General features: G+C 44.1%; 2 protein-coding genes across 4 annotated transcripts; one reads left to right on the top strand and one right to left on the bottom strand.

Annotated features, from left to right (window-relative positions):
• Window positions 1–295: 295 nt before the first annotated feature.
• On the top strand, window positions 296–27,271 carry LOC119442002 (pantetheinase). Of its 2 annotated transcripts, none has more exons than XM_037706699.2 (7): window positions 296–455; window positions 2,307–2,481; window positions 10,509–10,804; window positions 14,788–15,075; window positions 17,185–17,307; window positions 18,978–19,203; window positions 25,676–27,271. In XM_037706699.2, the coding sequence occupies exons 2-7, from the start codon at window positions 2,311–2,313 to the stop codon at window positions 25,967–25,969; spliced, it is 1,398 nt and encodes a 465-aa protein (XP_037562627.1). In that variant the 5' UTR covers window positions 296–455; window positions 2,307–2,310; the 3' UTR covers window positions 25,970–27,271. The 2 variants fall into 2 exon arrangements, with proteins under 2 accessions (XP_037562627.1, XP_049517756.1); XM_049661799.1 differs by having other exon boundaries at window positions 296–459.
• Window positions 3,125–6,410, bottom strand: LOC119442001 (uncharacterized). 2 transcript variants are annotated; one of them, XM_049661795.1, is made up of 3 exons: window positions 4,826–6,410; window positions 3,669–4,474; window positions 3,125–3,623 (listed from the first exon to the last, which is right to left on the bottom strand). In XM_049661795.1, exons 1-3 carry the CDS (start codon window positions 6,361–6,363, stop codon window positions 3,289–3,291), a joined length of 2,679 nt encoding a protein of 892 aa, XP_049517752.1. In that variant the 5' UTR covers window positions 6,364–6,410; the 3' UTR covers window positions 3,125–3,288. The 2 variants fall into 2 exon arrangements, with proteins under 2 accessions (XP_049517752.1, XP_037562625.2); XM_037706697.2 differs by having other exon boundaries at window positions 3,125–4,474; window positions 4,826–6,408.
• Window positions 27,272–27,513: the final 242 nt, after the last annotated feature.

The following is a 27,513-nucleotide window of genomic DNA, read 5'->3' as shown; positions in this document are numbered from 1 at the left end:
AGAAAAGCCTTCGTAAAGTTCAACACGAGAGATTTGTGAAAAGCTCGAGAAGCCTAAAGCTGTAACTTCAGTAATAAATTCGCCCAAGACGAATGCCAATCTTATTCACAACGATCACAGTCCTTGCCACTGGTATCAAACGATTGCACCTTGATTGCACAATTTCACCGTGTACAGTGTTTGCGTATTCGCCGTATCACTGCTATCACATGGTTCGCGACTCTTTACTGTGTTAGATAACATTTTGCTGTATCATTGGCCTCGCCCACACGTTTGCAACATAAAATCAGCCGCATATCGCCCGCTGAACGGGCCGCCTAACGTCATAGTAGTACATGTAGCAACAGCTGCATCAAGGTACTACAAGCCGCTGAGCACCGCCCCCCTTTTTTTTCTCACCAGCCGCCGCTTCGCGCTCAAATCGGCACGAGTGGAGAACAGAACAGTTAAGTGACGTAAGTACGCACTGTGGTATTATATACCAACGCCTCCTTTATAGGAGGCGTTGTATATACCTAAAAGTTTGAGTATGTTTTTTGTTGTTGTGCCCATGTGCGCATGCTCATGTGACTTCGTCGACTTCATCCGAACTCGTACGTTACCCACCTAGCTTGCTTCGAAAAGCAGGCGCGTTACTTTAAACGGAATTAAGAATGCTTGACTTAAGAATCACGAGCGTGCGCGAGCTAAACAGACGGGATTATTTTCAACCACAGGCCCACCATGCTACGCCACTCGGACGGGAAACTAAGTACTTTTGTTGCCAGCGTCGCGAAACTGAAACTATACTTGGTTGTATTTTTTTAAAAGCGACGCTTTCTTTGCCTTGCACAACATAGTTTCGCAGCCGTCGCTATCTCGCCGGATATATACATAAAGGTTATATAAGCGGTGTATGTAAGCTCCATCAAAATGGTATGTTACCACTGGATATTGACCGACAAGGCATAGTGGCAGTAGCGCACCTCTGTTCTGCGTAATCTAAAAACACTTTATCGCGACATGAAACCTCTGCGTCGGCCCATATGAATCTCTGAAGCACGCAGACCTCACAAAGAAATCTTTCATGGGCAACAGCGTATGTGCCACCGGATACTCTGGGTTATATAATACGGAATTTTAACCAACAAAGTAGTACGTGCGAGTGAGTTCACCTCTGTCCTGCATAACAAAACAATAAATCATGACATAAGAACTGTACACAGTGTGCGTGTTCGTGGGTACCTGTGAACGTTGCCGAAATATTTTATATGTGGCCTATCCCATTTTTGGGCCATTGGGCTTGTGCATCATGGGCCCATTGTTGGCCAATGGAGCGGGAATGAATGTCACTATGACGCAAGGGGTATAGAAGCCTTAAAGCCTTAAACCTGTGTGTTTTACCGCTCCTCGGCATTCTACTCTTGACAAACAACACTGCCTTTGACGTCGTGACATTGCTGTGTTGATATCTCGGTGTGCGTCAGCATCAACTGGCATTTTCATTTCACAGGGTTCATACATCTCCTTCAAAACACTTGAATTTGGAAAAACAGATTCAATGGCTCTTAAACCTCCTTGAAAACTTGGGTTGGGGGAGACTTTTGCAACATTAAAAGTTACAAACTCTGCTTAGGGGCTATGCCATGGACATTTTCTGTCGGGAAACAATCCTAGATATATGTATGTATATATATATATATATATATATATATATATATATATATATATATATATTATTTTTTTAAAGTGTTGCAAAACGATTGCAACGTGGTGTATCCACAGCTACTTAGACAGGCTTGTTTAAGTCACCGTTATCATTGTGGAGCCAGCAAAGCCAGATCAAGCGACAAAGCTGGCCTGGCAGGAAGTTTCAGGCATTTTGGCCTTGACAAGTATCTTAAGTTGGATGAAGTCGGGCACTGCTAACCATTATGCCAGAAAGCGATTGACATTACAATGGGGAAAGTCAACATAAAAAGCGACCTGAAGCTGCTTAGCTGCAAGAAATTGCAGCGAAGAAGAAGGAGCCCTGGAATTTTGAGTCAAATGTTCTTTCTCTATGAACCCTGATTTCGGCATAGCTTGAGAATGAGAAATACATAAACAAAAAAATATTGCATAACATTAAAGTTATGACCTGTGTGATGCATAAACAGTTCATGAGATTACACACTGCATAATGAAAATAAAGACATTTCTATGTAGCAATTAACCATCTAAACTCAATGCTTCGCTTCACATGGATTGCAACATGTGTGTTGGATCTGCATAATTTTCTGAATTTCTAGTGATAGAGCACTTCCTTTTTTTTTTTCTTCTTTCAGGGAGATGCATTGCTTGTGGCTCCTGTTCGCAGCTGCGCTGTGCTCCAGCGCTGCGTATGGTTTCAAGGCTGCCGTTTATGAGCATGTACAGGATGTCTCGTCTAAAGAGAGGTCACAAGCAGTCAATGCGAATTTAGCAGCCTACAAATTGGCCACTGCAAATGCATCCCGTGAGGTAAGCATGACATGGAACATTCATTTGCACCATGGGTTCACCTCAATCAGAGTGACACAGAAACTGAGCTCTCCTGTTCTTTGCCAAGTAAAACAGGGCATTTTACTGTATAGACTTGTGTAAGGGCCGCACCCCCAATTTGGCAGCCAAAAATGTGGAGAAAAAAAAAAATTCCAACGCAGAAGCAATCGCATTCGATGCCCTGTGAGCGCATTGGCGAATTTTCGCTCACTGCGTACTTTCGCGTGCCGCTACTAGATTCTGAGAGCCATGGTGTGCACAAGATCTGGGGTAAGCACAAGTTGCCGGCTGTGCAGGCACCATTTTGACCAAAAAGCGCGGCCCTTGCACGAGTCTATATGGTATTGCAACAACTATAAGTAAGATACAACCTAGGAATGTAGTGACAAGTACACTGCTGTGCAACTCGAAGAGAATTTAAGTGCACCAGCCTATTACACTGGGTCATTTCTGTGACGTCGCAGCTGAGGCATTCTTCAGTTTCAGTGTCTCTTGGGAACTATGCTTTGGAATTGGGAAGCGCAGAGGGTGGCATGTGCAGCACGGTTTTGTGGACAGAGCTAGCACTGAATTCGTAGGTTGTCACCAAGAGTGCCCTCTGGCCATTGATTAATGCCAAAACTGTCAATATATAATGCGAATTTATTGCGTTGTTCTCAACATTAAACCATCATATATCTCGTAAAGTGGCAACATTATTTACACATAACATGCTAACAGGATGATTTAAAACACCTCCAGGCACAACTGAAAATTCTATCAATCAGCGTCCAAGGTACAAATGACCTAATCGGATCTCTGCGGTGCATCACGATCCACAGAGCACGAAGTGGAACTCGGCTTCTTAGCTCCATCAGGTGCAGAACTATGAGTGGTACTCTGCTGTCCAGCTTCTTGGCCAATACTGCTTGAGGCAGCAGCTGTTGCACCGACTGCTGTCACGCTTCCTGTTGTGCCACTCACTTGTTCAGGGGCACTGCTTGAGGATCCTCTCACTTCTTGATGCACGTCTGTACTTTGTGCATGGTAGACCGACACAGCAGTGTGCGCTGAAGCAGAAGTTCCTGATTCATGGACCGGTGTAACAGTGCTGGATTTTTTAGGGCTATCAACATCTGAAGGTGCGGGAACTAAGCTTGGTTTTTTAGGGCTATCAACATCTGAAGGTGTGGGAACTAAGCTTGGCTCTTTTTTATGTTCCACTCCAGCACACTGAATCACAGCATACTCTCCTGTGACCATCCAGTCTGGTGACCTTTGGGCCACTTCACTAAGAATCACTGGATCGATGCCTGCTAGGGTGTCTGCCTTCAGGGTGCGCAAGGCACATATGAATGATGGCTCAAAGCCCCGCAGTGCTTGCTTGAAGGGAACCGTGGGGTGCCAGCTGAGGTCACCGACAAGTTTTCTGTAGTTGAGATCGCCTTTAAAGAGTATTAAATCTGCTGACTGTAAAATCTTGTAAAGGTCAGGCCGTCTTGTTGCCATCTCAGCATAGTCAAATGATTGTGTCCAAAAGACGTCGTCCATTACATACCACACTCCATCCTTGATTCGACGTTGACACCGTTCACTAAGAGCCTGTGTAGCGATGTGATCACTGTCTTCCAACTCGCGCAATGTCCAGAACAGGTCCCGCCGCATGACATCCGACACGTACCAAGGGATGGCCTTAGCGTGGATTGTCACAGTGGATACATATCCAGTCTCGTGAAGGAAGTCAAGGAGAGCCAAGTCAGTGGCTAGCTCATAGCCTGAATTGTCCAACACACAATGCAGTTTGATGGACTCGCCGTCGAAGTTTCGTTCCCGGAGCCTGCAGAGGTGCTGCAACAGCTTGTCAGCATGGTTAGAGATGATGTACGGTCGCAATCTCTCTGTCTGCTGCAGTGAACCTGCTTGGCTTGAACTGTCTGCACCACAGGACAGCGAGAGGTCACATCGGTTGCCCCAAAGTGAGACTTCAATCAGCCTGCAGGATGTAATGAGAAAGTGTCAGCTATGATAACAAAAGTAACATCTCTGAGTAGGTCATCTCAGCGTGTTCATTTAAATGCATTTAACATGTATTATAAATCTTGGCAAAAGTGCGGAAGAGCTTGGAAGACATCCGCAACGTGCTGCTGCTTTTTCGCAGCTGTTTTGTTGTGGTTGCTATCAGTATCAACCTTCCATTAATTAACACGCTATAGTTTTCTTTTGTCATGACTTATTTTTTGAGATTCAGTTTGTCACAGCAAGCAGCAGTACCCACCAGAATGATTACCTTGGAACACCACTTTTTTACATCATGTTGGGTGGGAAAAGAGAGCTACCAACCCACCTGTATGTGGTTTGCCAGAGGGTTTCCATGGTAGCATCTCGAGGCATGTTCCAGCGCAAAAAGTCGCACAGGGCCCGCACTGCATTAAAAGAGCCATAAAGGGCATCCCGCTTGAGCTTGCTGAAGGGGTCGTAGTCTCTCAGCTTGATAGTGAGCTGGAATGACTCAAAAATACGCCGATAAAAGTAGGTCTCGATGTAGAGCCAGGGGGCCTCGTACCAGCGGGGTTCGCAACCGTGTTTTGTTGTGTACTCGTCCAGCACACTGTTCCAAACGTCTGCATCTTCGAAGTCGTCCTCTATGCGTATCATGGTCTTGTTGGTAACCATCTCGTTGCGCAGCTTGGCGAGGCGCCCGACGACAAGTTTGGTCTCCTCGCGTGCCTCGAGACCCAGCACTCGCTCAATATCCATGCGGTCCCTGAAAACGGTGTCAATGACTTTTGTCAAGATGACTGGCAGCCTGTCGCGCACTGTCTTGTAGGCAAAGCTGTTGGTCTCCTTTGCGGTAAGGGGCAGGGGCGCCGCCTTTTTGCATTCTGCGTCTGCTGCACGACGCTTAGGTGATGTTGACAGTGACCGCTTCCACCATGGCATTCTTGCTGGCTGTTCCTCCTCCTCCTTTTGTGTCACGTTGCTCGGTGCCTCCTCGAATGGCTCTTCACTCGGAGGCTCGCCGGCAGACGACGACTTATGCGTGTCGGGCAGCTTTGGGGTATCCGACGATGCGGACGCGGGGTGCTTGCTTGGCGTCTCGGGCTTGGAGGAAACCGCCTTCTTTTCACTGACGGCCGCCTTCTTTTCACTGACGGATCTCTCGTATTCAGAGCTCAGGGTGTCTTCGCTGGGTGTCGAGGAGAACGGACCCCTATCGGTATCGCTCCGTTGTTCTCGCAACACCAATTCTCGCGGCGTAGTCCTTCCGGAAGCACTGTGCCACGCGGGTACCACGGCACTGTTCGACTCCGGCCGCTCCTGTAGCTCCGCGCAGGCAGCTCCTGTCGGCATCTTCTTCGGCGTCGCCGAGCTCGATGGTTTCTCTGGAGAGTGCCGCTCTGCTGGTTGGCTGCGCGGGGCCGCGGTCGGTTTTTCCGGTTCACCGGCAGATCGTTGAGACGTTGGCGTCGCACCTTCGGATGTGCGGTGGTGCTCTTTTTGACTGTGTTCGGTCGCATTCGACGCCGCCGACGACTTTGATGGAGTGTGATCTTGCCGGCGCTTCTCGCGCGGTGCCGGTTCTGGTTTTTCTACGGAGCGTGGAGGCGTAGATTTCTCTGCAACGCTGCCAGACCCGCCGCCGCCTGCAGACGATGTGGACGCGGACTGCTTGCGTTCGGCGACTGCTGTGTCGACCGCCGCCGGTAGAATTTGTTTCGAATGCGACACGCTGTCGACGGCTTGTGTCAGCGATGATTTTGTGATTTCTGACACACTTTTCGAATGTTGCGGATTAACGGCGGCGCTTCCGTGGCTTTCCTGATTTTCCTTTGATGTATCGGTGATTTTCGACTGCCGCGATTTGGGTGTAGGAGTGGCCATCGCTGTAGCAGCCCCCTCGCAGTATGCTGTGCCTGTTTACGAAAATGGGCAAGCGATGGCGCTGGCTGCGGCAATGACGATGGAGCTTGCGATTTCAAAAAGAGGCACGAGTTTTCGGGAGTTGTGAGATGGCAAGATTGGACCGTGCTAATTATTTGTTTGTTTATTTTAGGAGCTTTTCCTGCTGCGACCTTGTAATATTGTTGAATAACTTATATTTTATTTATTAAGCTTAGCGCGCTGACGCTTGTTGTACTGCGACTTCGAGGTCGCGGATTCGATTCCCAGACGCTGCGGCCGTGTTTCGAGGTGAGCGATCTGCAAAAGTACAGATTTCTCAATGCACCTTTGAAAATGCTTACGTGGCCGAAAGTGAGCGGATCACAGTGGCGTTTCGTACTGCCGGTATCACCTTTTGAAGTTGCTAAGTAGTGTCCGAAGGTTTTTTTTTTTTTTTTTTCCCGCCTTTTTTCTTTCTTCTCTCCTTGGCTGACAAGATTGCAAATCACCAGATACGTAATGCCCTTAAAAACATACATACCCCCCTCCTCTGTATTTCACAGGTAACCTAGGGGGCAGTACGCCAACACTTATTCAAACCAAAAAATTCAAGAAATTATTAGATTTTAATTTGTTGAAGCATCTTTATAGAGCTCCAAAAATTACTCATTTTTGTGTTTATTACTGGGTAGAATTACTGATTAGTTTAATAAAGCAGAAATAAAGTACACGACTGCTGCTGCAGATAAGACTATGACGCGGCACTGAGCATTTCGGAGAAAAGATAGCACCTATCTGAAGTGTCCATGTGCCCGACCTCTCTACTTTCTTTGTTATATACTTTATCAGCTGCACCCTTCACTCATTGTCGTGCAAAAACTGTGCACTAGTGTGGAATGTAGAATTCATGTCACTTAATCAGCAGAACATATGCATTGCAGCTGTATACCCAGGGCCATATTAAGTCCAAAAAGTTAGTGACAGTGCAAAATGGTCAGTGTAAGATTAGAGTGCTTGTTTACTGCATCAGTAAGCGCCTAATTTGAGCAGTCGGTCAATCTGTCAATGTTATACACATTGCTTTGGCTTTGTCACAAGCCTTGTAGCCTCTACAAATGTGCAATATTGGACAGCTGACTTTGGTAGAATCATTTAAAACAGAAAAACTTATTTCTGTTTGGCGAAGCCATGGTTCATTGTGCTTACAAAATATATATTATTTGAAATGGTTTGTCTTATCTGGTGTTATGCTTTCACCTGAACAGAAGCACAGTAAATCTTGTGTGTGATCGTCCTTGTGTGTTTTTTTCTTTCATTCTTTTTAACCCTTTCAGACACCAATTAATTTTGTTTATTGAGAACTTGCTTTCACTGCATTTCTTTCATCTTCAGAATCAGAAAAAGCGTACAGCTGTAGAATAGATTTTACATTCTTTAGTGAGTTTTATCAAGATTACAGAATGTGGATTTCATGTGAAAACTCGCGACTGGATAATCGGATATATTTCTTGTCTAGCAGGCTTGAAAAGCACCTATTGAGCCACTTGCAGGTTAAGCCTGGTGAAAAACATTGTGAAAAACAATGAAAGAAGTTAACCTGGTACTTACAACAAAATACTGACACCCAGCTAAAGCACCCAACCGTCTACCTTCCCATTCGTATTACTGAAGCATTTTGGACATGTTATTCAAACTTGCAGCACAATCCCAATCAGAAGTGTTTCAAGATTTATGCAACACATTATCATTACTTCCATCAATGCTTTTGCTGTTGATGCACTATCTTGGCATACAGAGTTGTGTACACAGTGCCTGAAATGGTTAATACAGTTAATGGGACGCTAATACCTATGCTACACGGGCACAGAAATGACATTAACTTGCTGATGCCTTAAATTTTAATACCGTTTGTGTGTTGTTAACGGACAAACCTAATGTAATTTGTCATTTAGTGCATTTGCCTGAACTCGTTCAACTGAGAAATGTGTACTCTCGACTCCCAAGCTTGTTCAGTGCAATCAAGTATCTGAAACAACATCATGTAAAAAATAACTTCTACATAACTTTCAACTGCAACACTTTTGTAAGTTTTCTCTGTGAACTTCCTCATGTTGGCTTTGCAACGCGTCTTCGATGGGACATACGCCATTTTGCTTCTGGGCTTTGGATTTAACATAAAATGGCCAAACTTGCTGTGGTAAGTTGCAGCCATTATAACATTTTAATAGACAGCAACAAACTTGAGCTAACGACACGATAGTGTGTTTATTTTTACATGTCGCTATTCATAAAGGCATATTAAACTAGGAAAACGCATATTTACTTTTTATTTACTACCCTAAAGTTTCTCCTTTCAAGAGAAGCTGTCATCGACATCATTGTGTCAACCGTAAGCAATTTTGGATGTGTGGCAGCTCCACCACAAAGAAATGTAATTAGGGAACTTACAGCATTAACGATTGAATGCAATTCATATGCCCATGCGGCAGAGGTATTTTGTGTGACTAGTTGGTGTGTTTTAACACTCTCCCCAAAGCAAAAATATGCTATTTTGAGGCACTCATTTCCATATCCCATGATCTCTGGCATGTGCAAAAGGGTAACAAGTACTATGAGCAAATCTCTGCAAGGAAAAACACATGCAAGCACTTGTGAAACTGTGTGCTTTTTTTGTTTTGATAATGTTATGACAGAACAAACTGATGAACACATGTTAGCGCTGAAACAGGGCAGCAAACAGCGGCAATGGCAGCAAAATGATGAAGCACTGAGGTGTGTAATTAACACGAAAGGAACACATTGTGCTGTGTGTTTGCATTATTCATCTTTCTCAGCTATTCATGTCTCTCAGTGTTTCGTCGTTATCACGCTAAATAACATGAGTTTCTGGAAGAGCACCTTTTTTTTTATGAATTTGCTGTCACATTATGTTAAACAAATATTGTAGGGAACAGGTCTTAGCAATGCATATTTCAATGTGCCTATTTCGTACACTAGTGTCCACTCAATATTTTATAAAATCTTTTGTTTTCTATGTACTCACAGCAACTGTAAAGGAATTGAATTACTGTAAAGGAATTGTTGTTGTGGAACCTAACAAAGCAAAAACTGTAGTAACACGCTGTTATAGTGTTCACTTTATCTGTTACAGACATGTTTGTAGTCATGTTGGAGACATGTTGTAGACACCTTTGTAGTAGTACTACTTTAGCCATAGGAGGAGCCTTCAGTACAGTAAATGAAATTTCTTCTTCTTTCTCACAGTCTAGCTATAATGTCTGAGTGTAAATTGATTGCATTTGTTTTTCTTTGTTTTTTTTTTTTTTTTTTTTTTTTTTGTCCTGTTCAGCTATTTTTACCAGTCTTTGTGTGCATTCAGAGGCATATGCAGTCCAATTCACTTATGAAAATACGCTCACAATTCAGGGGCATCGAAGAGGTTTCGGAGCGGTTTTGAGGGTACAGCACTCTCCACCAATTTATAAGGATATTTATGGGACGGCACTTGAAGCAGCACAAGGGCGACAGTCCAAAAAGCACAGCACAGACTCTCGGCACGAGCGGCGCTCGAGAGCCGAAGAAAACGACCCACTAGAAGGTACTGGAGAAGGAGACCCACTTCAAGGCGCTAGAGCGGACAACCCACTTCAGAGTTCCAACGCTTCGCTACAGTCAGCTTTGTTTACTTAACGCAAAGCTTGCTGACTCTTTTCTCTAAAGCATCTTAAGTCCTCCACATAGCATATTGACAAGTCTTTTGAAAAAGCAAAGCTCCATAAAGACTCAATAATATGTACGGCCTCCTGCGAAAAGACCGCCTGGGCATGCTGCACTGCTATGTGGTTGTCAGAGTTGTCACTGTTGGGGCTCGTGCTTTCACTGGCATTCTGTGCAGCTTTTTTACCATAGAAACTAGCTCATAGCAGCCACATCCATTCTTATAACTGATAACGTGGCCTGGGAGCATTCTAGAAAGCGGGTTGCTTTCTAAAGCCGACAGTGCCGTGGCTTTCCTTTTTTATAATATCCAATCACGCACAGTGCATCCTCACTTTTTGCATATGACATGAGTACTTCTCGCAATGGGAAGATGAAACTGGAAAAGGGATGCTGAAAATGTTTTACTTTCTCTTGACTTTGTGCAGAAAGCGGACATTATTGTTTTTCCGGAAGATGGCATCCTTTATCGATTCAAAGACCGTGAAGAAGTGGGCAAGTGGGCGGAGGACATTCCAGAGGCTGGCGTAGTGCCCTGCGGGTCTGAGAACACACCACTTTTGTCTAACCTCAGCTGCCTGGCAAAAGACCATAAAATATACCTGGTGGCCAACATCGTCGATAAAAAGCCTTGCAATGAGAGTGAACACGGCTGTCCTCGCGACAAGGTCAAGTATTTCAACACTAACGTGGCCTTTGACCGCAACGGAACACTTGTCTCCAGGTTAGTTGGTGCCACCTTGAGCGAGGATTGGTGCATGCGCTTGAAGGTGTTCCCTTATGGGCCTCTTTCACCAGAACACCAAATTCTATGTGTTTCAAACTATGCATTGTGCCATTTGCAAAGCATTACCATACCACTGTTACTAGCTGGCCTAGACAAAAAAGTTGGCAGTCACTTTAGCTTATGCTGAAGAGGATGAAGGCAAAAGCCTGCGTGCTCATGAGACATTAATTAAATTACTTGACATTCGTAGTCGAATGTGTTGTTGCTTCCTATTACTTGTTTTCTCCCATCAAAGGTTGTGGGTTTGAGTGCCTTAATTAACTGTACCTTAATTAGCCCTAATTAACACCAAAGGTTGTGGGTTCAACACCTCTTAAAGGGCATGGGTTCGAGTGCCTTAATTAGCTTTGCCTTAATTAGTACCAGAGGTTGTGGGTTCTACTCCCACTAATCGTGATGGGTTCAACCATCAATGGTGGCACCATCAATTTTGGTTCCATTGAATTTTGTTGCTATAACGCCGGGCAGTCAATTTTGAGATAATGTTGGACAACAGATTTTTCAACCCATGAGCCACATAAGGCTTTTGCCTTAAAAAAAAGTGTGTCGGGGTGGGGTACATTGCCTGAACTTAAGCACAAGTTGATATGGTAGCAGCAGAATGCAGTAAGCACTGAGCTGCCAGCACAGGGCTGTGTGTAGCTGTTAAATAATGTACTCCACTTGCCTTCTTTCTTTGCTTCCTTGTGTGTCAACGCAAGACACAACTGATGGAGCATGATGGCATAGTAGCAGAAGCCATCAACAGATGGCACCACTGGTGCAGCTGAAGAAGAAAGAGGTTTGAAACTCTGTGCATTGCACCTAGGTTCTAAAACAAGGCAGTGACTGCTAATGTTTGTCGGGCGTGATCTCGAAAGAATGCAATGCCGCATATTTTTGCTGCTGCCAGTTGCTGTGGAGCGCCCATAGCGTCAGTTTTTTCCTACTCTTTTTCATATAACAAACCGTGCAAACAAGCAATGAAACGGAGAATAATAATTAGTGTAACTCCAAGGGACAAAAAGACTGCAGTGTGGATGAGAGATCAGTGCAGGTTGATCATCATATTTACTGGTCCAAATTACAAAAAAAAAAAACAGCTTGAGTTAGGCAAGGTATGCAATACATGAAGTGGTGGTCTGATAGAGTGACAGAATGGGCGCGAAGGGCAGGGAGTTGCAGCTGAGGATGGTAGAGCTTTAGAGGGAGAGCTAGGGTTAGGTAGTTTGCAGGCATAGGACAGGCTTTTCTGGTGCAGGACAGGGGCACTAGTAGGTATCTAGGACAGTTCATTGTCATCACCCAGGGGAACAAGTGTATTGCCCTCTTCCCTGCACCTGGTGTAAGCACGTGCAGCAGTGTTATGCTGATGGTGAAAAGTGGAGGGAAAAAAGGGTGTCTCCTGCCTGGTGTGAATGAGTGCTGGAATGGCCTTTCTCAGATGTGGGGCACCCGTTCAAACTTGCCAACTGTACAGAAGGATTATTCAAATATAGCACTAACTGGATTCCACCTTAGTAATATGCGATAAATTGACGAGTTACGATTGAATATTGTTACTATTCACTCGATTCACAAATATTTATTTGGAGCTCAGTGTTTTACGTTTCACAGTCCCGAGTTTTTCTAGGGAAGAAACTAAGGGGGACTGTATTGTCAATGATGGAAAGTAATTTATATGAAAAGAGGGAGAGGAGCACTGGTCAAAGGAAAAACTTAAAGGGGGACTCGGCCCTCGAAAGTAAGCTTTTGTACCACTAATTTGATTTTAATAAAAAAAATGGAGGATGTGTTCAGGACAATATCATAAGGCCAGGTGCCAAATTATGTTATTCTAGAAGAATTTTTAAAATAGTTACTAATTTTCAAATGTTGAAGTGACTATGGTTAGTGGCAAAAACTATCATGCTAAAATGACAAAAACGTTTGGAATTGTTATGCATAATATATCATTAGAAAGGCCCAAACTATACCACTGTGCAGGTGTTTTGTTCAATTTCCGCAGTATTTATTGAAAAAAGAATTGCATAATTGGCTCCACCAGGAATTTAACTTCCGCCTTGTGGCCAAAATTTCAATTTTCATATAAAAAAAAATTGAAGGATCTGAAAATCTGAGTCCACAGTTGCACTCTGCATAAAATTCTACCCCAGCCCTATGGTTCCAAAAGTTCTCAAGTGTGTCATCTTATTCAAATTGCATCTATCGTAACTAAAATTCTCCTACAGCATACTTTGGGCCTTCTTCAATTCAGCTTTGGTCTGTGGCAATAGCTGCAAGCTTTCTTTCTTTTTTTTCTGAGCTACTTTTGAGCTGTCAAGTGCCATGGATTTTGCCCGTGACAAGCACTGCCTGTAAAAAATTGCAAAGCAATCAACATAACCCCACCATAGGAAAGCCTAACAAGGTCTCAAAAAGCGGAGCGTCATTCAAGCAAAATGAGCGCTAAGAGAAATGGCACGAAATGGGCCTTGAGCAAAGTGACGTGAAAATGTTGTGGCAGCTATAAAAAGAAAAGTAAAAGGACCATCGCTGCCTTCTTTTCACATTGTGCATCATTCTTATCACTGCGAGCATCAGTCAATGCATATTATTCCTCCTCGCCCCCTGCAGGTGCGCACGAGTGTATCACGGCGAGTACGCGATACGCAGCGTGTACGATACGGCGAGTACGCGGCGAGTGCGCAGGATCACCGGCTTGTGATAAAATGCTATTTTGAGGATTTCTACTGTACTGATGAGGGGAAAAAAGTTTTTGGCATATTCTTAGTTGATAAAGGATCCTGGAACTGCTATAATCTGGAAACGTGTTTCTTGGACGAAAATCTCAATTATTTGCCCCGTGTCCCCCTTTAAGTCTGTTACATTTGTGGGGTCTCAAGTGTACTCTTGGCAACAAAGAAAACGACAAGACATTTGTGCAAGCACAAAAGGACGTTTATTGCTCCTTTCATACAACAATGCCAGCTAGCCTAAATACATACAAGTAATAGTTATTCGATGAAACAGTCTGAGGAATTCCTCGAGGACGTTCGCAATGTTATGGAGCAAATATTTGCCCACGCCCGACATTGGTGCCCGATTCATTTGCGCCGTCTGGCGAACGGAAGCGTGCCTGAGCGATCGTGCTGACTCATGCCAGTGCCGCACTCTGAAGCCCAACCGGAAGCCTTCCACGGAACACGCCTGTGGAGTGTTCTGACGAGCGCGCAGTCAGTCCGCAGCCGAAGAGAAGGAAGCACATTTCTCTTGCACCCAAGTTATCTACGCCATCAGATGGTACTAGCATGGCAACACTGGTGCCATCTCTCGTTGTAGGTGCATAACTACAACACTGAATACCCCAGTGGCACTTGTGTCATACAAGGAAGCTGAACTTAAGAAAATGTGACGACCATGAGTGGAAGACAAGCCATACGGGGAGGATGAGAGTCGAGCATCCCCACACATTGCAGCCGAAATTAAGGGAAGAACTGGACTCGCAAAAGGGTACACAATGCATAGAACAGATTAAATTAGTGGCGTACTAGAGTAGAGGAATAAATATTAAAGAAAGGCAAACATAGTTCATTGTGTCGGAGAATTAGGTGAAGAATTTGGACGTTCAGTAAGGGTGCAGTTACTGCACAAAAGGTTTAATTCCAGAGTATTGGAGAGGACCTTCATTGCGCCAGTGGACTGATTAAGCAGGATAGTGCCGAGACTAGTCATTGCATTCTGTTACAGTTGTAATCATTAAAGTAATTTTTTTTGGGGGGGGGGTCTGGTGGGGGGTCTGGTGTTTCTTGGCCTGAAAAAGCATGATCACTTTGGTCCTTTGCATCTGAAAGGCTGCTGTCTTTTGTTTTTTTGTGAACTGAATGCACTATTAGTGTAATCTTGCACACACTACTGTTGGAGACTTTCTGCATAAGTTGTCAAATCTTGTCTGCCACCAGGTACCATAAAAACCACTTGTTTGTGGAGCCCTTGATGAACCCTGCTGACCCATACGAATTTGCCGTCTTTGACACGGACTTCGGTGCCCGGGTGGGCCTTTTCATCTGTTTTGACGTCCTCTTTGCTGAGTCATCTCTGCTTGTTGAGAAACATAATGTCACCTTGGGCGTCATGAGCAGCTGGTGGTTCGACGAGCTTCCTGCCTGGTATTCAGTTGCAGTGCAGCAAGCCTGGTCCATCCACAATGGGATTCCCCTGCTGGCATCGGGAATCCAGCGATTGGATATGTAAGTGCATAGCTGCCAACTTTTACGATTTTATTGTAAAATGCCCGGATTTTTTAGATTATTTACGATCATCGTATAGGAGCTGATGGTTTTAAGATTTTTTATTTGTGTACAGCTTCGAGCAGAATTTACTTCAAAATTCAAAAACAGTCGCCGACCGATTTCTAGAACCTCATTTTTTGGACCCGCACTATTACTCAGACGCGTACCCACAGCAGCGCCACCCACTCCACTCACTGAGCTTGTGTAATAACGGGAACCATAATTTTGGCTGGTTTTACTAGAATGAACTTCACCAATATTTCCTCCTGTGATGCAGATAATTCTAGCAGCGAATATAGAGTAGCATGCCTATTTGCAGTGTTCCTACAGAACAACTGCTGTGAATATCTTTGGTAACCGATCCACATATTGAAGGCTAAAGCAACATTTAGTACTCATAACCAAAATTTTGTATTTTGGGGTTTTGACTGTAGTATTTTTCAAACCTTGATGTTGGCAGGTATGTAAGTGGTTGTGCTTGTTCTAGCATTTCTGATCAGCCACAGCAGCCTTTGAGATGGGCAACTTTGCACAATGGCGATTGCTTCATTTGTGTTATTGTATTGTAGCATAATATAAGCCAGAGGGAATGGTCATCTCTGTTTAAGATGGTGACTACAGACTGACTGTTGTGGTGTTAGCTGCTATCAGTATTATAGTCAGTGCCTGTTGCATATAACATGTGGGATGTAGCGCGCAGTATTCGGTCTATTGGTCTTTGCTGCTCATTTATTAAAGCAAAGCTTTCTTTGCCTTGTCCCCCCACTTTGTGGGTGCTGGCTGCTGTATTGCAGAATTCCTGGACATCAGTGCAGTCTCAAATGTACCAAAATAAACAAAAGGGGCTGCTTCAACCTAAATAAAAAAAAAGTAAACACAGTAATCAACAAAACTAACGAGAACCACCCGACACTTAACCAACCCCGCCCAGAGTGCCAGCCAAGGAGAGATAAATCCCACACGTCCAGCTCACTCGAACAACTTGTGAAGGAGCAATCGTTCACGGAGGCAGCCTAAGGGCTGCTAAACCGAGGTTCTTCCACCATGATCCTGGCGAACAACGTAGCCGTGCGTGCCCTTTTCCACTTCTTCTTTCATACCTTCCGTTATTTTCAATCGGACACTAATATTTTCTAACTTCTTTTTCCTTATCTCTTCCACAGCCTCCTCATGCTTTCTTCTTTTTTCTTCGTCCTGTTTCTTTCTTAGCTCATGACACACCGTCGAAATGAGCTATGTATGAGGCATGTACTGCAGCGGGCATCTAGTACTGCAACACTAGGCACCATCTAGTGGCGCCTCCGCGAAGCCCGCACGTGGCCTTCGAAATGCATGGCGCACCAGTGCATGCCAACACTGAGAAACGCGTTAGGTGGCAACCGGGTTCCTCTCCGCTTCTCCAAGCCTGCTAAAGCGTCGGATTGCTGTTCTTGAGGAACCGTTGTGATGTGGGGTCGATTCCGCTCAGCATCGGAGACAGTTGAGGCACATTCCCAGTGGTACATACCTAGTTACCCAAGTTGGAATCAAAGAGGTTCAATGAAGACCAGCTCAAAGAAGACCAGCACAGAAATGCACACTGAAGGTGGATGAGATAGAGGCTCGGAAGAATTGTCCAGTGGAACAGCAGTGTCTTTGACAGGCAGATACGTGTGATTTAAAATGCGAGCACATGCTGGCTTGTAAACTCAAAGTGGAGCTGTGTCGAGTGGTGGCAATGAGCACCGCGAAATGTAGTTAACATTTCACCAGGGAACACAAAGTGGAGCAGCATTGCTGTGCGGTGAGGGATGCCATGGAATGTGAGTGCACACTTGCTTGTGAACACAAAGGCAGGCAGCATCAATATGCAGTGTTGAGACTGCAAAGAAAGGTGAAGCGTTTTTCAGTAAAAACATGTCAAACTTTGCCCTGTACTCTGTATGTGCAGACGGTCACTAAACAAGAATGCCGTCTCTCGTAAACAACAAAGAACGCCTAGCTTAAGATAATTTCCACAGCACGTGGGATGCACGTAATTTTTTAGCAAAGTGTTTTACAAAGTGTCATGCATGAATTAATATGCAGGGGCTCCCTGGGAAGCGGCATATATGCTGGACTCCGTGGCCCGCTCAACTACACCTACAGTCCAGATGGGATGAGCAAGTTGCTGTTGGCTGACCTATCGAACACCACATCACTGGATCCCAGGTGACATACATAGTATACACATGCTCATCTTTGTTTATGCACACTTATTGCTGAAAAACTGAACATAGATGCCAAAGGCAAACACGCAGTCAAACTAGACTGGTAGACTAGTATTCCTTCGCAATTCTCTCGATGTCTTGTGGGGATGAGCTATTACTAGATAAAATAGCATTTATTAAGGCTTGGCTTCCCACCTTCAGCTCCTCTCGTACCCTTAGAAATGGCACCAGTGATGTTACTGCATAAAATCGCAGACTTTAGGATCCTATTCAAGTCCTGTTTCCACAGTCAAAGCCTGTGACAAATTTCAAAATAAAGATTTTTGAGCATGAAATGCTTGCAGGTGGCATTTTACGAAAGTTTTGGCCAAGCTCTTGCAGAGCTACGCCCGGTCTCATGAGACCGCAAGTAGAACCTCTGGTCACATCCAAGTTCGATGAGCTCTTCTGTCGAGACTTATCAAATAGCAAGAAAAAAGAAAGTAAGGCCACGAAACATTTCACACCAGTGCAGCTAGTGCGCACTAGCCGACATCAGCCCCCCACCCCCCCAACCCCCACACGCACGTACACACATACTTTTGAAAGCAGGCCACATAAGTATGCTTTTTTTTTTCGTATTATGTGCTAAGGAGCAAAGATTTTATTTCCGAGCTTGCCTGTAGCACACGATGCACGGGACGTGCAGTGCACACCTGTAATGTGGAGGAGGCTGCCGCTACGCAGTTCCTGCCAAAACAAGCTTTGACTTGCCCGCTTGCATATCATTTAGAGTTTCTTGGCGCCGTCTAATCACTTTTGAAAACACTAGAGAAACATTGGTATCTTTAACTTAAGTATTATAATTGAATGGTCCTAATGGATTCACTATGTGTGATTGATAATCAGATCAATTAATTGTAAAAGTAACTCACTGACGCATTTTTCAGCCACTTTCCTTAAATGCAATGGTAGTCTGCAATGGTAGTCCGTAGTCCACAAGACGGAGAGGGCTTGCCCTCTCACTTGAGAACTACTGGTATGCCAGTGATCATGAAGATGAATAAGCAATGACAATTGTCTGGTAAAAAAGTACCAGTTCCTTTTGAGAGGCGTTTACCAGTGCATTATCGACCTTCCACTGACTATGCTTAATGTGCAGCACAGTTTGCGATTCTTTTTGCTTTTGAATGTAACATAACTGCTTTTCGATATCTCCACTAATTAGCTACCTGTTCTTGAAATCCGTGGTATTGTCTTAAGCTGCATTGGGTAGCTTAAGGTGCAGCCACCTATACATCTTTTACTTGCGCATCATCCTTATGGTGTACCGAAACTGGTGCTGTCAGTGAAAGTGACCTGAAACTGGTGCTGTCAGTGAAAGTGACCTGTTTGTTGTTTTGGCTAGCGCATAGTCTGGCATTCTAACTTGGCTCAACATTAACCCTTCATGTCTGCGTTGATGTGCATCATACAAAACTGGAAACAAAAAGAATTAGAGCTGTGCTTTTATTGCCCCACTAGTAAAAGGGTGGGGGTTGAATGTTAATGAAGATTTGTAATTCAGTGGAAGTTTTTGAAGCATTCATTCAGCAGGTGATTGTATTTTCACCTTCTTGCAAATGAGCAGTGTATAAGCACCATTTTCCAAAGACAGCAGTGTTTGTGACAAAGAAGAGTGCCTTGGCGCAGGTACCCTGGTGATGTGCTCCATCCGAAGAAGCGCGTCTTGAAGTATGCAGATGTTAGCGACCATGCTGCGCAGGAGATAACGCAACCCAGTGGCGATAGTCGCGTCTGCCATGGAGACTTCTGCTGCTCACTCTCATACGAGACGGAAGAACTGCGTGACAAGTTTGTGCTGCTCGCCAGGAACGGCCAGCAGAATATTGCCAATTACATGGAGTTGGGCATGCAGGTGAGGTATTGCCCTGCTGAGCTGCTTGTCGTGCTTGCTCATGAGCTATGTTGTTTTGCTGTCAAATGTGAAGTTGCGGGTTTGATTTAGAGCCATGGCAGCGTTGTAGAGATTTGTGATACCCATCACCCTATTTGCTAAAGTGCTAAAACTCAAGTTCAGGGAAACAAACATTGTTGTTTCTATTCGCGCGGTGCAACAGGTCACGCCTTTTACAGGGGCAGAAAGCCAAGTACTATAATAGATCCGTTAGTGATTTTGCACTCAGAAGGAAAAGAGCGATGTAGCATAAATAAGCCACAGTTGTGTAGCCCTCTGGCAAGGATTCCTTTGTTTGTAATCCTTGCCTTTATTCTAGTGTGCTAGCAGAAATGTTTGGTGAAAATGGTGGCGCATGCTGTGTGAAAACAGTTTTAGTCTATAGATGTTTGCACCTCAGTCAATAAATAGTAAAATCTCATTACTTTGAAAAATCGTACAATTCATACTGACTGTATGGTCCTAGCAAAATCGGGAAGGCAGTATTCTCGGTAGTTTCTCCTAGTCAAGGAAATTCAACTTTGGTGCTCTTGAAAAGGCCAGTGTGCCTTAACAGAAGAAAGTACTATTATTATATTCTCACTTAGCCCAAGCGCTGGTCGATATATCTGTGACACCCAAAATCTGAATGTGTGGACTGGCATTGTGACTGCACTGCTCTTGAACAGTAACACCAAGCAGCAGGATGTTGGTACGGGGTGTTGGGTAATTTTCATTTGGCAGCTGCGTGACAAATAAATCATTGAGTTTTTTTTTTTTTTTTGCCTGCTTTCATGATGACTCTGAAGACCCATTTTCTATTTTAGCATCACGAACCCAAACGAACTGTGTCGGTGCACTTTGTGCTACCCAACGAATGAGGCTGTTTGTAGTCATGCAGGCTTGTTGGTGTTTTGAATTTTCAATCGAAGGTCATTATTAATGGACTGCTCTGAATCAACTGAACATCTCTGCATATTGCGAGAACAACCGTTTTGACTAAATACAATGTGACCACAAATATGAAGTTGGTATTTGGGGGTACCCCCATAACAAGGTGTGAAAAAAGATCATTCGCAGATGTATGCCAATCTGAGCAAATGACACATCAAAGACAGCAAGCCTGTATATAAGAGAGTTATAACACTCTCCATTGGAAGTACTAGGGTTCTGTTTGCTGGCTGTTCTTTGTGATGACTGATCACCGACGTCACTTGCTTGTTCTCACCAACGCCCTGGTCACACGGCCGCTTCGGGTTTCCCACACACAGGGTGCATTACAGGATCACACCCCAGTTTTCACTGCTGCAGCCATGCAAATATTTAGCTGACCCTCAACGAGGAGCCGCTAAACCACGACGTGAGAAACATAAACTAGGGATTACTGTCTAAAAAAAAAAAAAATAACACGTGCAAAGAAATTGCTTTTTGAGAAAGCTGTGTGCATAGTCACTTTTTTTTTTATATATAGTTGATAATTAAGTTTCAAGGCAAAAATTTGGGGCTCTACTGCAGGTTGCGTTGTTGGCTGTACTTTGATACGAAGGCCGCTGCTGCACGCCGGCCTTCACCACCATACGAAAACGGCCACAAAGCTCTCCTTAACAGCTACGCTGTAAAAGGGAGATAGCTTATTGTGATTACAATGCAACCTGATGCTGCAAGCCACAGTTGCAGCCAAGGTCTCCAAAAAAAAAACTGAATTTATGCGCTCTGGTTCTAAGTTTGCACCTGTTGGCTGTTCATCCTATGCATTATATCTGCTTAGCTCATGCTCAGCAGCATTAAATGGTGTGGCCTATTGAAATTGGGCCCTTGCCGTTCTGCCACCTTCACGTCACATTGCACCAGTTTGCGTCTAAGTGTATGGGGAAGTTCACTTCAAAAATATGGTACTATCGAACTTCGCTATAACGATGTCACATCCAACATGAAAACAACCTTCATTACATCCGGTATTTGTACATGCTCCTATCAGCAGAAAAAAAAAAAGTTAGAAAACCAAAAACTTTAGATTTATTTCGTTGTGTTAGATAATTCATTATATCCGTGTTCATTATACCAAGGTTCAACTGTGTGGGCTGGAGATGGCTGACGAATGACAGGGGTAATTGGATGTCATTGGGAGAGGCTGTCATCCTGCGCTAGACATAAATAGGCTGATGACAAATTTAGGCTTTTATTTAGCTGGAAGTGTGTCGTGTTGCCCTAGTAAGCTATGAACACAACTCGAAGAAAAAGAATAGATGTGAAAAAAATGGGACACTACATTTAGTGTACTCATATGTATACAGTCAAATCTCGATATAACGAAGTTGTACTTGCAGCGAAAAACTTTGTTATATCAAGAATTTCGTTATATCGAGGTTTCATTAATTCAATAGAACTAAGATGGGGAAATAAAAATAGTTCGTTACACGCAGATTTCGTTAAATTACGATTCAGTTATATCGAGGTTTGACTGTATATATTGTGGAGATGGGTTTGCACAAGGCTCACCCGAGTGACAGGTCAGGAAAGGGCACGATGCTCCTCCACTCCGCAATGCACAAATGCGCTACGGCAGGGTTCGTCGACTCTCTGTCACGGCACAGAGAAGGCTCTGGAGTCAGTTTGCCAACAGACACAGGTTTATTCACCCAAGATACAGCACAGTGCGACAATCATGGTGCTTACGGGCAAAGGCTCACCGCAAGACCAATCGAGTATGTGCACCCGCTGCGCTAGGGCTAACCGAGTAGCGGTCCACCAAGCACGAGAGCAAGCAGTCACGCGAGCAAAGGTCCCACGTAGCCAACTCGTTGCAGGCCTGTGAGCATCTGCTGCGGCGATGAAGCGCCCAGTGGCATTTGCGCGCGTGGTAACTGAAACCCGGGAGGGAGAAGCACGGTTTGCGGAGGAAATGCCATGTCCGCCATGTCCGCCGTGTTGCTGTTACGGTGCTGGTTCCCGGAGATCGAGCTAAGCACAATGTGTGGGCTAGGGGACGAGGCGTGGGAAGGCACCTTGATCCCCACAATATTTACCGTTTATTTTTTAAAAGGCCCAAAATTAAAAAAATTACCTGTGGCAGATAGCACATTTCTAGCCCTTAATCTAAATTACTCGATGAGGCGGCCATTAGTTCTAGGAGAAATCATAATGCTTCATTAGACAATTAACATAATTATGCAAATTAACTTCTTAATTAATTATACTTTACAACACATACTTAAATCTACTAATTATAGCCGGTGAGTTCGCAAGGCATATCCACTTCGAACAAATTCTCTGTACTGCACCAGTTTCGAGATATTAAAGTTCAAAGTGTTCGACAAAATGCATTGGTGTTCTAGTTACTTTTGTGCTTCAATGCACAAAACAGCGTTTTCTTAAAAGAAAACTATTTTTTAAGTAATAATTAATTCAGAAGTTAATTAGCACAATTGTGTTAATTATCTAATGAAGCATTTTGATTTTTCGCAGAATTAATGGCCGTCTCATCGGGTAATTTAGATCATGGGTTAGAATTGTGCTATCTGCCACAGGAAATTAAAAAGAAATTTGGACGTTCTAAAAAAAACACCAGGTATATATGGTTGCACCTTCATGCACTTTAGTGTGGCACAGGCACCTCCTAAACTTGGTCATGCCAAGGAGTCAAGCTGGTTGTCAATGCCCTGGATCGTGCATTATCTCTGGCGAGTGGTACTAGCAGCGTTTGTCCCCGTTTTGGTATTAAAAATGTCTATTTTCGCAAGCTTTTCACAGCGCATCCATTTGTGTTACAAGGGTAAAATTTTGCACGGAGGCTGCTATATATCTACACTATCTGAAGCTCAACTTTCTGTACTGTCCAAAATTTTGTTGCAGTGGGCCTTTAACCCTTTCAAGGCCAACTGCAGTAAAATTTTACTTGGGCTAAATTGGCTATAAATGCATAGCATATACTATCAAAGTAATCTTGTCAAAGCTGCAGGACTGGTAATTGTCTAATTTTCTTATTTGCAGCCTTTTAATAGCGCCTAAGCAAACGGCGTGTGCGCCTGGCGGTCATTCGTAGCAATGTGGATATGGCGAAAGTTCCAGAACCGCATACGACTGCTGATCTCTCGGTTGCGCCCAGGCACATCACTTGCTCTAACATTTGCAAGTTGATGGGGGGTCTCTCGGCATACTATCTCATTACGCACGTGATTTGAGCTGTTGCGAGAATGTCGATGGTTGCGTGGCTGTCGGGTGCTCACACAGGTACTCGAGCATGAGCGATGGTGGTGCAGTACTGAACACTGCTCAGAGGAAGGCAGAACACATCTTTCCTGTCCCAGCTTTTAGGGCACAAGTATGCATCACAATGCAGCAGGCAAGTGCGACGCGGATCAGTCAGCGCGCACAAAGCATGTAAACTGCACTTGACGAAGCTGTGCAGGCTACATTTTGTCAGCAGAGTCACTTACCCATGGAAGATCTGCTTGCCAAACACTGTCTCTCGATGACTATAAGTACTATAACCCACGATGGTGCATGAGAAGCATATCCACCCGCCGCGGTGGCTCGGTTAGCTAAGGCGTTGCGCTGCTGAGCACAAGGTCGCAGGATCGAATCCGGGCCACGGCTGGCCGCATTTCGATGGAGGCGAAATGCAAATACGCCCGTGTGCTTGCATTGTAGTGCACGTTAAAGAACCCCAGGTGGTCAAAATTAATCCGGAGCCCTCCACTATGGCGTGCCTCATAATCAGAACTGGTTTTGGCACATAAAAACCCCAGAAAGAAGAAAAAAAAAGAAAAGAGAAGCAAATGTAAGTGTGTTCAGGGGCGATATTCTCAAGTGATCATTTTGCACTAGTGCGTCATCTTCAAGACATTTCGCACGTCTCTACATCGGATGCGTCGTAGTAGATGAACGAATTCTGACACAGTGCCAGAAGCACTGTCAGCAGGAACCGCATGCTGCAGTTGTCGTGAAGGGGAATGTGATGCAGCGGCCATGTTGTAGGTGTGGTAGCAAGCCACGCGGGAATGCAATGCCGCCAGAGCGAAACGAGTGAAACTTTACCACGGCTGGAGTTCGGCCTGTCTGGTTGTGACCTTACGCACACTTTGTGCCGAGCCCACTTCTCATCAGCTACTTCTCATCCTTTATTACAGATGGTGGTAGTTGTCTGATCGGTCGACTCTTATGGTAGCTTAGGTTAAAGCAGGTAATTCGTAATTAACAAGCATAAACTGAGAATTGACGAGTGCACTGAAAGGTCCGCAATAACCAAGGTTTGACTGCAAGTCTTCAATTTAAAGTTGCGTTCAAAGGCAGAGGAAAAAAATCTGCTTTATCACGCAACCCCTGGTCCGTATACTTTTGCTCACGGGTGTACATGTTCTGTTCCCATGCCAGCCATGCTAGACTGTAGAGCAGCCAATTTTTGCCGACATAGCTTAACTGCTCCGCGCGTGGATTGCATCCACGTTACGCCGGGCTATATCCGTGCCTTTAGCTTGCTCACCCCAATGTGCTCTTCATCTCCGAGCGGAGACAGAAGGCATCGAGCCTCTGCTTATTGAATGTAGACAACCAGATTAAGAAAACCGGCCCTGACTCTGAGATTACTGCGCATTAAAAGAACATAGCAGGCGAGCAATGGCGTGGGCACAGTGCACGAAGCAGCTAGCAGAGTATACTAAATCTTTAGCTAGCAGACATTCGCTGATACACGGGAATGGTATACAAGCAAGGGAAGCAGATGATCCGAGCGCTTGTTGTCTACAGTTTAAACTGTACGTTGCTTTCAGTGAATGGCCATCGCACCATTATTTTTTGGTTCAATATGAAAAACATCTATTTTTTTAGAGCGCTTTGTGAAGCACCCACTCGCATTTCAAGCATAAGATTTTCCACAGAGGCTACTGTATGTCTAAATTATCTGAAATGGGGCTTTTTACATGGTCCAGATTTTCTTTGCAGTTGGCCTAGTGTTATTTTTATTATTTCTTATTTATTTTTATTTTTTTAGGAAGTGACACACCCCCAGCGTTGTCTTTTGTTTTATATTATAAAACGAGCACAATGGGTAATTTTTGGTTGTGCAAAAATGAAAAAATGATGCAGATGCTCTTTTGTTGTGGTCCTCGCATTCCTATCTTACAAAAGGAATGTCAGAAGGAACATGGCGGGACAGAATCATGGAACTGTACCGGTATGTTAGTGACACTAGAAGCGTTAAAGGGACATCAACGAATGGGATCCTGTGGCCCCAGTTCAGGTTCCTCTAAGCATTGCGATTCATCAATGCATTAATGAGGAAGCGCCCAGGAGTCTGCTTATGTTTTTGGAACCTTTCTTAAAAAGTGAATGTATCTTCCGTGCAGAAATTTTTGCGGGAAAGTTGTGCTCCTGTAATGACGCTCACGTGAGCTTGGCCTCACTGGCCACATTATGGTTCTCGCGATATTGACACACACTCTTTGACCCTATGCAGCACTGCATCCTCGCCGTGTGCGAATCGGTAAATGGCACTATCTGCAAGTCCTTCACAACCAAGTCGGCAACAAAGTTCACCAAGCTGCAGTTGACGGGCGCGTTTGCAACAAATGCCATCTTCCCCGTGCTGGCCTCGAATGAGCTGGCCCTGACGCCCAAGGAAAAGTGGCAGTTTGAGACAACTGCGGCCAATGTGAGCAGCCTGACTCTCAAAGAAAATGGCAAGGACGAAGACATTCTGCAGGTTGTACTGTATGCCCGCCTCTACGACAAGGACAGGTTTATCCACTGATTTGGCTCGTACTGCTCGTTATAGCTGCAGACCTCGTGCTGTACATGTCATGTGCTACACATGCACATGATGACAATCACAACTGTCCTCTGTGTCTACCAGTCATATTCTGGGATTCAAGAAAGTGGCTTTTTGCATATTTGGTTGCACTTTGGTTATAGTTTGCTCCTTAGGTTAGATGTGTTTTTGCTGCATCAGACTGTTATTTCTTTTTTGGCTTTTGCTTCCTTAAAGCTTTATTGATTGTGAGTCCCACCCAGTCATGGTATTTAGACAACGATCAAGCATATTCATGAAGTATGTTAATGGACGTGTAATTTGCATCATTGCTATCAGCTCATTGATAAGATGCAACAATAATTCAAATGAAAATGCGAAATGTATGCAATAATAAGATGAAAAAAGATAAAAAGGGTCAGATATTGGTATGCAGGTCATTTTGCAGTTGCCTCTAGCCTGGCTGTTCTTACCATTTCTTATTAAAAAGACAACACACAAAACGCAGCATTGCTAGAACATTTGCACGATTTAACTTGAGATCTTAACGCCAACAAAATAAGCTGTCCTCTGAAATTTATTATGTGTCTCTGATACTTAGTCACTATTTGCAGTATATTTTTACTGATCACTGTGATGCTACCTTTTAATGCCTGTTCAATATGCAAGTACTGTCAACTGCTCATAGCAGTTTTATTTGACGGTTGCTTCTTGCACTATTGGCTCACTTTTTTGTGGTGTGGTAAAAGTCATAGTCACATTTTACTGTTCTTAATGTCAGCAAGACAGCTTGTATGGAATACTCTTTATCATTAGTCTTCATTTTTTGAACAAAAGGCTTGAGGTGCCAACCTATTATGGTAATGCAGACTTTCCTTAAGCTGCTGTAAAAGTACACTGGACCAAGTGTGTGAGGAGGCTTTCCTTTTGTGCACTGTGCAAGAAGGTAAACTACTTCAATTACATTCTAGTAATATTCAAGTTATGTAGTATGCAAGTTAAACTGTGATAAATACTGTATGTATGAATAAATATACTTATATTAGTAGGTGTTAAAGTTGCACCTCTAAATGTTTTGGAGAAACAGTGAATAACGTAAACAATGAACAATAGGTGACCTCTTACAGGCCTGTAATATCACACTAAGTGTGCTTTCTTGCCACCTTAGTCAACGAACACCTTCACAAAGCATTAGGACCTATATAAAGGTCATGGAATCTGTGCCTTAATTTCTTTTTTGTGTGTCTGTTCCACTGTGAATTTGTGTTACTTGAATGAACAATAAAGCTTGTTTTAATACTTGAATTTGTTAGCCGTAGCTTTTGGATAACTTCCAGCAAGGACTGCAGCGCAATGTTTTGATGCATGGAATGACATCCTAGTTTCAGTAGCTTGTGGCAGATTAGCATGCTACCAGCATACAAAGCTTAGTGCTGTGCTATGACACCTTCCTAAAATAACATGGTTCACATGTGTAAAAACAGCCTATGCATCACTCTATGAGACAACATAAGCATGGTTTTCTTTCTATGCTTGTACCTCGATTA

Source organism: Dermacentor silvarum, chromosome 2 (assembly GCF_013339745.2).
Source record: "Dermacentor silvarum isolate Dsil-2018 chromosome 2, BIME_Dsil_1.4, whole genome shotgun sequence".
NCBI classification, from domain to species: Eukaryota; Metazoa; Arthropoda; class Arachnida; order Ixodida; family Ixodidae; genus Dermacentor; species Dermacentor silvarum.
This window is presented reverse-complemented; position numbering and strand designations above follow the sequence as displayed.